Below are 14371 nucleotides of genomic sequence, written 5' to 3'. Positions count from 1 at the left end.
ATTTAGAAAAACTCAGCAGCATGTCTCTCTCTATGGAAATCATGACCCTGTGACTCAAGATGATCCAGAGATCTAGTTGTGAGCAGTTTCGTGTAGGAACTATTTTCTCTCTACTGAACCACACCCGAGCAGGACGCGATTTATGTTTACATCTTGTGCTGAGACAAGCTTGAGCCTCTCCTTCATGAGTAGACCAGATGCACATTTCCTCCTGTGCAGTGATATGGTTGGTGAGTATCATTCAGTAGAGAGAAAATAGTTCCTACATGAAACTGCTCACAACAACGTCTGTTGGATCACCTTGGGTCACAGGGTCATTTCTGGAAAGAGACATTTTGAACACCACAAGCCGAGTGCTATCTAGATCCATTATGTTCCAGAGAAGGCAGACAACTCCAAAATCTTTAATACTTGACAACTCAAACCAAAACAATCCTAGCCTAATTAATAAATAGCACTACAGGTGACAGGAAAACTGTGGGTTTTTTTTATTTGGGGATGAACAGTTCCTTAACTTTTACAGCTATTTTTATTGTTATGCTATTCGGTATCTAGTAATTTTTCACTGACATGCTTTTTGGTGTTCCCTTATTTCCCTTTTTGTGACCGGTGTACAGTGGGTGCCGTTGTTCCTCAGGAGCTGGAGCCGCAGGAGTAGCATCCTGCCAGCTTTACATCATGTTTGTTCCAGAGTCACAAGATGCAAAACAGCCCCCAAGTGGGTCTGTGGGCAGAGGCACCAGCCAACAGTACGGATCCAACCTGTCCTCATCGCGACACTCTGGAGGTCCACAACATTTTAGCTCTGATATTTCACCAGTTGAAAACAGTCTCCATAATGAGCCACAGGAGTACACTGAGACAGACTATCTACTCCCGAAACATCTCTACGGCAGTTCAAGATTCAGTGGATCCATGAGAGCAAAGGATGCAGGTGGCTCCAGTACACCTGCTGAGTCAGTCTGTTGTGTGGTGCTTCAGATCCTGGTGCCATTTCTGCTGGCTGGGCTCGGGACTGTCTCTGCTGGGATGCTGCTTGAACTGGTTCAGGTGAGGAGGACAGAGAAGTCCTTTACAGTTTAGTATTGTCACCATTTCTTGCCTTTCAAAATGCCTGGGAGCTAAATCAAGGAGATTGTGTCTCGAAAACATTCTCATCTTGCCGGGAACTAATGACTTAAAAGATAAAAAAAGAAGTAATTTGACTTTCAAAGTTACTGTGTTTATTTTCAGTGAGCATCACCTCGGCTGAAAACAAAGATGATTCGTGTTGTGTTTGTTGTTTTGGTGTTGACTGTGGTTCATCCTCTATATTAAGTTTAAAACTTTGCTTTTCTGGCAGAACTGGGACGTGTTTCAGAAAATCACAGAGCTCTTTATTCTGGTCCCTGCAGTGCTGGGGATGAAGGGGAACCTGGAAATGACTCTAGCCTCAAGACTCTCAACTGCGGTGAGTGTGTGTGCACACACACACCGACATGTGCACACAAAATTTTAATTAAATCACATGCAATGTACAATTATGTACACAAAAGGCAATATCATGTCAACAAACTACTTATAGTATGTTAACAATTACAAAGAAATACCACAAGGCATAAGTAAGATGTGTCTAAAACATTACAGTATAAAATAATACACAATACAACAAATGCAATGAGGTGGACACAGCTGGGAAACAGAGTTGGAGTGAAAGTGAATTACAAAAAAATTGGCCGAGCAACTATGACCTCTTTCTCAGAATAATATTTTTGCCTTCTTGCATCATGGAATTTGAGCCCTTGTGTGAAACTCCACACAGACCTGTGAAGACAATAGCAACAGATAAACTTGCAGAACAATATCCTGCCAGACATATTGATGCTACCAGTTGTCCGCAAACTTCAGATTATCTGAAATGATGATATTCTGGGAAAAGGAAGAAAATGATGAAATATTATCCTAATTATTGTTTACAGAGCTCCATTGTTGTCCAAAACTATTTCATCATGTATGGAGTACTGAACAGGCTGACTGGGTACAGGCGCAGGGGCCGAAAGGCTTTTGCATATACGTATGTGCCTAGGTAGTCTCATAATCTGTCCATGTGGGTGGGGTGTTCCTTCATTACAATCAAAATGGGCACTGCACTGTTCTGTGGTCATATAAAGTTTTCCATAAATTAGTCCCGAAACTCAAATGTGATAGCATTTTAGCCCTCATCTTGAAGTCATTGTTTTTGGTTAGAAGCCTGAAATAATTTTTGTAGTTAACAAAAGCTTATGACTTTAAGGTGTTGTTCTAAGATGTGAGGATGGTTGCTAACAAGGGGTTAAATGAGACTGTGATGGAGAGGGTGTTGGTTACAAGAGCCCAAGCTTAAGACCACCTATGTTTACAAAATCCTCAGGTTGAATTACTGTAATGAATTTGAAATCACCAAGTTAGAAGTTGAGAAGCAGATGATGTCCCTATAATGTTTTTTAATGACTATCACACTCCTACATAATGCTACACTGCAAAAACTGCCGATCTAACCAAGTGTAATAATCTTATATTTAGATTAAAAAATCTAGTTAGTCTTGTTTTAAGTATAAATGGATTATCTAGTGCTGACTAGGAAAGATCATTTGACTTAATTCAAGTAAATATCATTTGCCTGGTCTTGTTAAGCGTCTTTGTCTTTTTCTGAGTTATTTTTAACTAGATACAGGAGACAAGTCTGGAAACATCCACTTCAGGTCTATAGAAACCTTATTTTAAGCACTAGTATGTCCAACTAGGCTTAAATAAATTGCTTGAAATTAGTGTTTTTGATCTTTTTTCAAGATTTTATGGGCTATAATGAGAGTCACACAGTTTTAGTGGTTTTAAGACATCTTAACAAGCAAAATTTGCTTACTGCACTGGCAGCCAAATTTGCTTCTTTTAAGTGCAAGTATGCTTAAATCTAGGGTGTTTGGCCTTAAATTTGACAGGCCATTTTTGCAGTGTAGCCACTCTTTACAGGATTGTGAACTGACGTGTGGTTTCTGAAACATGATAAATACTAAGACTTGCATTAATTATCTTAGAAATGATGCCATTTACTAGTATTCAACCTATACGAAACAAACTATAATTAACGGGAAATATAAATTAGTCTAATATACTGAAAATAGTATGATATTACTCTAAATAAAATAATTGAGAAACATGGACAGAGAAAATGTATTAACCACAGATTTAAACCGATGGTAAAAACAACAGCAACATGATCTCTCAGTCCTCAATGGCATTGAATAAAACAATCCAGGAAATATAAATTATGTCCCACAAACAAGGCAACTCGCTGAAGTGTAGTGGATTATCTTCAACACTGTCTGCTCAGAGCATGAAGCTGGAGCCAGTCCTTATTGATGTCCTCTCCTGATTGGCCGAGGCCTTGATTGGTAATTAACACATCAGAGCAGTGTAAGGATGAACTATTGACCCGTGCTGTTCTAATTCTGTCCACAAGGAGGCACTTAGGGATGGTTGAGAGGCCCCTGATGCTGATCTTTTGAACAGAGACTACAGAGCATCATGCTGAACAGGATTCTGAAGCTTTCAGTCATATCTCATGATCTTCATCGCCAAATTAAGGTTTCAGCTGTTACGTGGGTCATTTTCAAATGTTGCATTTTTACATGAGTTAACAAATATGTGATGTTTTTAGGTGAACACAGGAAAAATGGAACCTGCCAGTGAAAAGTGGATGTTGATTGCTGGGAACTTGGCGCTCAAGCAGGTGCATTGTTTGTAATTTGGAAAAACAACTTGTGACTGATATTGTGTACTTCATCTTGGATTTAACCATTTTTGTTTCATTGTTTATTTTCACAATTATGCATGATGAATATAACTTGTGAACATTTCTTACAGCTACAAGCCACAGTGCTCGGCCTGTTAGCCTCTTTGATGGCGACTCTGTTGGGCTGGATGGCAGAAGCAAAGATGCCCTTACAGCACGTAATGCTCCTGTGTTCAACCAGTGTCTCAACAGCTTTCATTGCTTCATTGCTTCAAGGTAACAACAAAACCTGCCGTCACCTTGAACCACTGTCCTCAGATAGGTGCACCACACTCCTACACACATCACCATGACAAGTAACCTTGTGATGTCCCAGTTTCTTTGTTTCTGCTTCACCCTTCACGTCAGGAGTCAATTAAGCATAATTATTCATACACTTACAGGTGCTGACCCTTGTGTTTCTGTGAAATCCATTTGTCCTTGCTCTGTTTTGGGCCAGCTTTTTACATCTTATTATTCTTCACTACACTTTCTTTATAATGACCTGTATTAATTCTTTGTTTTTAAGCCCACTTAAAGTTATTCTTCAACCTTTTTTTCAAAGCAAACTTTCCAAAAGTACCTGAACAAAATGCACTTTCTCAGGAAATTGTCTCTCAAGTGAGGTGCTCTCCATGACAGAAATTTTTCTAGAAATGGGTTTATTAACAGAGGGACTGTTGCAAGGCACATCTAGGCCATCTAAATCAATTGTGCATGGGGCTTACCACATTTGGTTGCTGAATGTCTTCTCGACTCACAATTTAAATTTTGGGCACAAACTGAGTTTGACAGCTCAGTGCTGCAGAGGTTAAAGTGTGGACAGAAGTTATGGGCTGCATGCACAGGATGTACTCCATACTTTCCTTTTCTTTTTGCTCCTATCTCACCTTTATTTTTAAAATTGATTAGTGATATTGAAATTAAGAGTTTAGGGGGATTCTAACTCCCTATCGGTTGAAGTCAATAAAGTAAATTTATCAGGTCTTTCTGACAGAATGTATGACCTCAGGAATGACCCCATATTACTAACAAATTAAGTAATGTACATTTTCTTTAACATTCTCCAGGTTTTATGATGGTGGGGGTGATTATTGGGTCCAAACGGTTTGGAATCAACCCTGATAACGTGGCCACACCCATGGCTGCCAGCTTTGGGGATCTCATCACTCTTGCCTTGCTGGCCTGCTTCAGTCATTGGTTCTACTCCCTCATAGGTAAAGAGAGATAAGGCCAACAAGAAACTCTTGTATCCTTATTTTAATCTAAATAATATACACCAGAACTATGGATGAATTACTGAACAGGCCTGAGGGGCAAAGGCCAATGAGCCCAGTGCCAGGGTCACCTCGCCACCAACTGCAATCAATAAATTACATAAAAGAGAGCCAAAAATACACAAAATAAATACAAAGAGAAACAGAATGACTACAAAATCAACACAATATGACCAAAAAAGACACAAAATCAAAAAAAGTTACATTAAGAAAAAAAAACAGCCAAAAAAGAAAGAAAGTGACAACAAAGAGACAGAAAACAACCAAAAAAAGAAAAGACACAAAAAATTACCATAAAGAGACACAAAATGACTACAGAGACATTACAACCACAAGTATATGCAGAATAAAAAAGTGACACACCCCAAATTTCTTCCAAATGACACAAAAAGTAACGCAATGAGACAAGAAAAACATCAATCGAGCCAAACAGCTACGAAAAGATGCAACATGACCAGACAAGACATAAAACAACCAGAAAAGACACAAAATTATCCCAGAGAGACACAAGCCAATCACAATGAGACACAGAAAGACAACAAAGCAACACAAAAACAAGAAACAAAACACACAGAATTATATCAGTGAGACCATTTAAAGTTTCGTAATGACAACAAAGAGATGCAAAACCACCAGAAAATCTGTGTATTTGCTCCTTTGTAGGGGAGATGGTGGGGCCCCTTGCATATCTGTGCCCAGTGGGCCATTGTCTAATAATCTGCCCATGACCACAATGGCTTAAAAAGTAACACTCCTTTTCCCATGAGTAACTGGTCATGTAAATTCACTTTCAGCCAACAGATGGTGCTCATGATGTGGGAACTTGCACAGGCATAATGAACAGAAATGTTTCAAACTGATTCCTGGTCGAAACTAAAGGTATAAATAGCCTACTGACCTTTTCTCTTGACAGACCTGTATCCCTACGTGCTGTACATGGTGGATTTGTTGTTTTTGTTCCTGATTCCTGTTTGGATAGTCATCTCACTTAAACATCCAGCCAGTCAAATCTTGCTCCGCACAGGCTGGGAACCAATCATCACGGCGATGGTCATCAGCAGGTACTCACCTCAATCTTGTAACTAACTTCTTCAAAAGCATGCCCATATCAAGCTCAATCTAACTTTGTACATTTAGGTGTGGTGAGGATTTTAAAATTTGATATTCTATGTCTTGCTTCCATCACTGTTCCATCACAGATTTTTACTGTTGGGGAATAAGGTTGTTTTTTTTGTTTTTTTTGGTTCCCTTTCTTTTAGTATTGGAGGACTTATTCTGGACAAAGCTGTGTCAGACCCAAACCTGACAGGAATCATAGTTTATGCTCCAGTCATCAATGGTGAGTTGTCCTCCTTTGAAATTGAATTTATGGGCTACTTTTTGTAGAGATGAAGATGTAAAAAAAAAAAAACACAACCTAAAAACATGTCAGTTATTAGTCATGGCTAAAGCCTTGGGCTACATTTCGTCCCAGTGTGTTTAGTTATTTTTGCCATATACACCTCCTAGCCTCACCGATTCCCTGCCACTGTGAGATTCTCCCCAAGATCCATAAAAAATTCCCTCTCCCTCATCAAAACTCTTGTTAGGACCCTACAATAACTGTAACTGACTCCAAAAAAGACAACAAGGACGAGGTGATATAAAACTTTGCCTTTTCTGTTAAAAGTTGCAAATGAAGACTGCAGAAGCTAAAGACGACAGCCACTCGATTGCAAACATGTATATGTTTTATATCTGTTAGTATGAGTTTTCTGTGATGACATCTTAAGGGTGGAGACACCTGTTAAAGCTTCAGTCAGCATACATTTAATATGAGTACAAGTATAAGTATACAATTATGATTACAATTACAACAAACACGAGTACAATAAACAAGTACAATATAAATGTAGATGAGTACAAAGACAAACTAAAACCAAGACTACAGATGAGGACAAATACAAGAAAGACGGGCGCTTGGGTCAGCTCAGACAAAGACAAAACTAAACGCAGACTAACTGACACAAAACATAGAAATCTGGCTGACACACATATCACTTAGAAAGGCAGTAGTATTTATAAAATGCTGTGACGCAGATGGTAGGTATCAGTTACTAACATGTCAGGTACTAGACTTCTTATGAGGAGTGAGACATGTGTGTGTTGCTAAATTTGCTGGCACTTGTCCAGCTCAGGTATACATGGTCAAACTTAACTTGCAGGCACTAAGACTTCACCATATAGGTAGATATTTACTTGAGGTAGACACAGAGTTTTGAACTACCTATGGAGGATACATAATCTTAAAAATTCATACTAACAATATCTGTGTGAAAATGACCTGTGGTAGCATTTACTAATTATGGGCTTATAAACACTACTATTGCAAAACCTGTGAGGTGTATTATGGTCCATTTCTTATGGTCCTTATTTTGTCAGGCACAAAGAGACCTTGAGGTCAGAGGTCTAGGGATGGTCAAGCCTGGGAGTCAAGTGTGTAGAATACTGGAGCCAGGTTAACAATAACATGAGACTCCCTTCAAAAAAGGATATATTTGTGGGGTCTTGTGATTGATTACAGCAGGTGAAGAGTTATAAACAACACCTGTGTTTAAATTTTGGAGAAATCTGTCTACTTATGGGAAGTACATATCTGTGCCTTAGGCATAGGTAACTGGTTCTAAACCTTGAGGTCCCAATACTCAGTCGGAGTGCTGTTGTGGAAAAAACCTCAGAAGATTTATGTAAAATTAACTCAAACTGGGATCCAATTTAGCTGTTCTTTCAAGCTTTCTTCAGAAGTGGTAGTAGCTTCTGCCAAGCAGCACTGGAGATGAGCCAAGTCAGTTGCAAAAGGGAGTTTATTGTGGTCTTTGACAACACACCAACAAACCTGAATCAATCCCGGGATTAGACTAACTAACACTCTCAAAACGCTCACTTTTATCCTCTTTTGGAGAATTCGGGTATCTCCATCCTTTTCTGGGGACCCAGGAGTCTCCTCTTTCTTATTCTCTCATCTTTTGGCTTCAGTTCTAATCGTGTCTGGTTTAAGCTGGCATTCTAGGTAATTTCCACGTCTTAACCCTATCTCTCCCTTGACACCATTATTTCCCAGACCTTCACTCGTGTATTTTTAACAACAAACGCAACTTTGTTTAATTAAATTACCACACGTAGGTAACAAATAGCTTAAATGTTTACTCATGTTTCAAACTAAATACTGTCATTTTCTGCTAACACTGTAGACCACACAGTAGCTAGGCACTCCGGATCAGATTTCAGTTTCCATATGTGGAGATCATGCTCAACAACTACGAAGGTGTATGCTTTCTCACCCTCTCCTATTTCCCATTTTAGGCACTTTCCAAATATTTGTGTGTGCAGCTGGTCAAATTCATTATCTTTATCAGGTTTTCACTGACCTTCATAGTTGTTTATAATATGCATTCTCAATGGCATTATTTTATCACTACATTTCCCAAAGCTTCACAGGGAACTGTCCTGATTTTCAGGGGTGTAAGAAAACAAACAACTAAAAATACTATAGGCCTATGTTGAAAGTCCCGAGAAAGATCTCCTGAAGCAATTGCATGACCCACCTGCGGCAGGGAGGATATACCAAACACACCCTCCTGGAAAGGCTCCAACTCCTTCGGGTGCAATTGTTTAGTTTTAGTAGAGGCCTTCATCCCTGCCTTTGTTTGGCCTTTGTATAGCTACCATTTTTGCATCATGTAAACTCATTTTCTCATATACTTAAATTTACCTTATTACTGCGCAATATTTGGTGACGACTTGGTTGATTGTAATACCTTTGTTTTCTCACTGCAGAGTTAAAACCTCGTACGCACTCAAATACTCTTGAGGTCATTTCTGTGAAGAAAACTAAATGAAATTGTTATTTTTAAAGAATTGATAATCATTCAAGTATTCAATACATTTTAAATAAAAAAGTCTAACAGGCACAGTGAAGACCTGCACACAAGCTTTATTTACAAAGTCCCCATTCCCCGCTCAACACTTTGTCCTGCATTAAAAAGTATGCACTTAAAACAGCCAAAGAGTTAATACAGGGCTGCCTAAGCACCCCTGCATAAATCCTTTGAGGTTGTAGAGGGAAATGTTTGAAGTCTGAATTCCCCCCACCTTCTCTTTTCTTTCAGGTATTGGAGGAAACCTCGTCTCCATACAGTCCAGTCGCATCTCTACCAATTTGCATTTGAATTTCCCACCTGGAGAGGTCCCTGAAGATCGCAAGGGCTGCTTCAACCCTTGTCGCACTTTCTATGGTTCAGGTAACAATAAAAAGGACAAAAAAATTTAGATACAGAGTAAACACATACCACACAACAGACAGACAGACAGACAGACAGACAGACAGACAGACAGACAGACAGACAGACAGACACACACACACACACACACACACACTAGCCTCATTCCCACTTCACAAAAAATCCCGCTAACATCTTGCTTTTTAATGCAATGGGAATGTGTACAATCGGCATTCACTCTCGGGACAGATCACTCTGCAGTAGACACAGGTTTTTATTGCCTCTGGCTCCTATTGACATTTATGGGACCCCAACACCCGAGTGAACATGCTAATTTCAGCTCTTTAACTGGCAAGATGCAATGATGCTGCGTCACTAATTACCCTCCGTCTCCTACTAAGCAGCACTAAAACACCAGTCTAAACACAAATGGATCTGAGATTGAAAGGGGCCCTTAATAAGTATTGAAATGTTTTCAAAGACCTCTGATCCTACTGCCTGTACTGTTTACATGTTCTCCTGCCTGTCCGTGACGTCGCATGGACACAGCAACAAGACAACACACACGCCAGCTGACAAAAAGGCAGACTCGCTCTCTAGCGGTTAGTTCAGTGGCAGTGGGAATATAGCCAGTCGCTCATATTTAGTAGGTTTACCCACATTTAAAAACCCACATGCACACACTAATTTTGGTGGGTCCCTTACCCAAATATGATGTTGAGCTTTGTCATGGCAGGAGCAAACCATCGATCAGCTCAGATTCTGCTATTTTTGGTGATCCCTGGTCAGCTTGTCTTCTTGTACACCATTCACCTTATGAAAGGAGGCAACACTTTGCCCAGTCCTCTCCTGACTGTGGTCTTCTTGACTGCTTCCCTGATTCAGGTCAGTCTCAAAACGTGTGGTCATTTTTTCCACTGAATGCTTCATCACTGTTTCACAATGTCACTCATGTCTATCTCTTAGGTCTTCTCCTTGCTGTGTATAGCTGACTGTATGGTACACGGTTTGTGGCGGTGGGGTAGAGACCCTGACAGTTATGCAATACCCTACCTCACTGCCCTTGGAGATCTACTGGGGACTGCTCTCCTCTCTCTTGCCTTTGTCATGCTATGGTGCTTTGGTGACTCAGGCAGTATATAGGTTTAAAGCAAGAAAAGGTTTGAGAACACACGAAGGAGCCTTCATTTTTGCTTGCTATACAGTTTCCTGACTTACAGGATGTTTATTAAAGCACTCAGTGCTGTGAAGGAGTTTCCACCATATAAAAAACAAGGCATAAGGACATGACCTGTCTCCTCCTCAGAGCAATAATTCAACTCTCTTTCACCTAGGAGTAACCGCTCAGAGCAGTTTTCATAATAAGGCTGGACTGTCTCCGTCTCCCAGGGGACCAAGGTTGCAAGAGATATGCTTTACTCTGCCAACAGTCTCCCCTCAGAATTCACTGCATATGACCTGAGTGACATACAACGTGACTTCAGCCCTACTCACACCAATATGTGTTGATACAGATGCAGCCATTACAAAAACACCTTGGCAAAGAGCGCTGGGCAAAACAATGTGATGTGCCTTTGGAGCAGTGCTGAACGCACAACCGGGCACTCAAAAGTGATTAAAATTTGTCATCTAACCATGCATTATCTCTCTGTCTTAAAGAAAATAGCTAACATGAAACTTCTGCATCATGAGATATAAGCCCTTTTTACACAGAGATCCTGCTATTCAGCTATTCATTGCCCTCCCAATCTGTCAACACGTTCTCATCCCAAGTCATCACATATTGCCACTTTGCAGTGGACTTAAGTGCCCACATATTATGCTCTATTATATGTTTAGGTGTAGAAAATAAACATCACATTCAAATGGGAAGCAAATGCCGGACTCCAGCATGAACGTCTGAGGTTTGTTTGCTGAAAATAGCTATTTGAAGATTCCTTTCGTATTACGTCATGTGCAGGACATACTCAGCATCCCATGCAGGTATTGAGTGACCGTCTGGTTTATTCAAAGCGCTATTATAATTTAAGGTTGATTCATAGCGAGCAAAAAATAAAATGAAATAAAAGACCAACCAATGATAACATTTACTGATTTTTCTTATTCAGTGTAATGATACATTTAGGTGAGTAAATAAGATAAATTATATATATATATAATATATAATACCACACGTAGCAGCATACCACGGAAATCCCGCCTCAAGCTTAACTTGATTGGCTGCCTGGGCCAAGTGTGATGCTGACAAGCAGTATGACTCCACACCTAAAATTAAAGAAAAGTAAAGAGGGTCAAGAGAGCAGCACACCTCGGATGCATGGTACCATAGGACATCTATGGATTTGCTGGCGACACTTTTCGATCAGTGTGTTTGGGGTCTAAGGTTAGCTTAGGTAGTTTCTTGTTTAGTAACCAATGCCCAATACAATTTTTTACAATATAGCTTGGTGTAGTATAACCTTATTTTACACCATTAAAAATATCTCTTTATATGGTCGTCGCAGAATATAATGGTGCCTGGTCAGGCAGTGTGCAGTTCAGCTATTATACATTGTCTGAGCAATTACATCTTTTTTTTTTATCAATGCCCTGCATGATTTTTTTCAAAAATAAATAGCAAAACACTGCCTGTACCACTCTCATCCTTAATTCTTGGCAGGGGTAATATTTTCTCTCGGTACACCTATATCTTTTATCCATGAGCATTTGCCACTATACTAACAGATAAATTGATGTTCTGCATTTCTATGTTGCCAATTATCTCAAAGGGAGCAGGTGAAACACTGCACTATTCAGTTCCACACACTAAGTTGTGGTATTATATTACAAAAACACATCAGAGATCATACAAAAATATATGCTAAACCTTGATTGTGAAATTACTATATTTTTGATCAGTAACATAAGATTAATGCTTAATTTGTTTAAGTAAAAAAAAAAAAAAAATTAAACATTGCTGCTCTGCACTACAAGCACGCTGTGGTTACACTGATAATGGCGACAACATCATTGTGACAGTGTAGCATCCACCCTCTGGTCCCCAGCAGGTTAACACTGATAACTCTGTCAGCAGCACCGTTGCTGCTGAGAGCCATGGTGTGCAGGCAATCCCAGCTCAGACTCTGAATCTTAGATATGGTCTGAGTGTCGCATACACCTCCTTTACGTTCTCCATGCCAGGAAGTAAACCTTCAGAGTTGGTTTGCATTACATAGTGATTCATTTGTACTGACAATCTCTATTCTCCTTCAATAAATGCTTCTGTGTAAGACTTTCAGATCTCATGGAACTTTTTCAATCATGAGTTAACCTGCTGCCAATTTGCTGTTTCTGGTTTCAAGCATTTTGCCAAAGATGAGGACGCACACAACTACAGAGGCTACAAGGCTCACACAGTTCCAGTTAAGTACATAACTTCTTGAGTATTTGATTTTACAACAGAAGCCTGCTTTATTTAGTGTTTATGGACAACAATCCAAAAACTGGCATATAGAAAAGCGTTAAAGAGATTTAAAAAGAAAATGGCTTCAAAAGTTAAAGTTCAGCAAAACTCTGGTGAGCTGTTGCTGCTCCGCTTGTAAAATTGAAGAAAAGAAAAAGGTGCGCGCGCGGATACACGAAAAGCGCAAAATATGTCATCACTTTAATCAATCTCACAATCTGTACCGTTTATTCTGTAAATATTGATCTTGTTTTCTCTTTACATTTTCCTTCTGAGGAACTCCATAGCTCAACGCCCTCTAGGCAAGTGGGGGACATGTCAAGAGACACTGTTTTACAAACCCAAAACATCAGTAAACATTCCTCATCTATTGTGACCAATCACAAAAATCCTCCAAGGGGCCACATTCCATGTCGTTTAAGCCTGGTGCCAGTAATCCGGACATCCGACTCCAAGGCCTAACTATCCATTAACCTCTGACCTCAAGATAAGGCCCACATAAACAAAGCATAATACACCTCACATGTTTTATTCCCTTTTTGTGATGGAGCCCTATTGCCATCAAGTGACCTTAATTATCAGTAATCTCGTAACCAACTTTATAGTTACATCTTATTTTGCATTCATTGTATAATGTTAAAAAGTAATCCTATATCTAAGTAATCACCAAGTTTCTTAGGATCAATGGTACAATGTTATGTTATGTGTGGTCATTTCACAGAATTGAGCAAAGGATCTTCAGAATCATGTGTTACATTATATATTGCCTTTAGGTCTCCTAACATGTATTTGAAGTTACTGTGATGAGACTATAGTGGTGCTGAGATGCGTGAATTTCTACACAACGGGTTAGATCGCGTAATTTGTCATAAAGTACAGAGAAATAAATGTCTCCTAAATTACATTAGGTCTTTGTAGTGGACTGCCTTGGCGTGGTCATTACATTTTTCCTCTGAGGAACTCCAGAGCTCAATGTCCCCTGGGGGACAGTGGGGGACACGTCAAGAGACACTGTTTTACGAACCCAAAACATCCAACAGGGGGTTGTTAATTAACTTAACTAATACTCCCTGGGGATGTCTGCAAATACGCTCTGCCTTTTAAACCACAGGAAAGTGTCAGTATCTGACACCCTCCATCCTGACATATGGTGGGAGGTAAAGCACTCCGAAGGCCCCATCAGCGTATCACAGGATGTAAGGCGTCTGAATGACCTCCTGGGGTCACCCAGGCAATACCAAGCAACCATCGTATTGCCTCCCCTGCTGAGATAACCAACTGGTCGAACATTGGGTAAAGCCATTATATAACCCTGTGTTGTGATAAACATCTGACAGAATGACTTGGACCAAGGTTGTAAGTTGAAATTTCCCTTTCTTCCCTAATCTTTGTGACTGGAGTTGAGGTTGTCTCCATGCTTCAGTAAACAGATAGGAGCACCTCCCATTCTTTTCATTTCATGTAATTTGAGTGAGTGAGGTAAAGTACGTTTTATTCCCTAGTGGTCTTAGTTATTAGTAAGCTCGTAACCAACTTTGTAGTTACATCTTATTTTGAATTCATTGTATAATGTTAAAAGTAATCCTATATCGAAGTAATCACC

At 39.7% G+C, this 14371-nt stretch overlaps 1 protein-coding gene across 1 annotated transcript; it reads left to right on the top strand.

The window, feature by feature from the left end:
• The first annotated feature begins 657 nt into the window (after window positions 1–657).
• On the top strand, window positions 658–10469 carry slc41a2a (solute carrier family 41 member 2a). Its single transcript, XM_042496450.1, has 10 exons — window positions 658–1050; window positions 1343–1450; window positions 3677–3748; window positions 3883–4027; window positions 4861–5007; window positions 5981–6128; window positions 6327–6406; window positions 9216–9347; window positions 10063–10211; window positions 10293–10469. Exons 1-10 carry the CDS (start codon window positions 679–681, stop codon window positions 10467–10469), a joined length of 1530 nt encoding a protein of 509 aa, XP_042352384.1. The 5' UTR covers window positions 658–678.
• Window positions 10470–14371: the final 3902 nt, after the last annotated feature.

Source organism: Plectropomus leopardus, chromosome 11 (genome assembly GCF_008729295.1).
Source record: "Plectropomus leopardus isolate mb chromosome 11, YSFRI_Pleo_2.0, whole genome shotgun sequence".
Taxonomy (NCBI): domain Eukaryota; kingdom Metazoa; phylum Chordata; class Actinopteri; order Perciformes; family Serranidae; genus Plectropomus; species Plectropomus leopardus.
The sequence above is the reverse complement of the archived record's forward strand: the minus strand, read 5'-3'. Positions and strand labels throughout refer to the sequence as shown.

Coding starts and splice junctions, on each gene's coding strand:
- slc41a2a (XM_042496450.1), top strand. CDS start 679: ATGTTTGTTCCAGAGTCACAAGATGCAAAACAGCCCCCAAGTGGGTCT. Junction 1,451..3,676: donor CCTCAAGACTCTCAACTGCG/GTGAGTGTGTGT, acceptor TGATGTTTTTAG/GTGAACACAGGAAAAATGGA. Junction 4,028..4,860: donor CATTGCTTCATTGCTTCAAG/GTAACAACAAAA, acceptor AACATTCTCCAG/GTTTTATGATGGTGGGGGTG.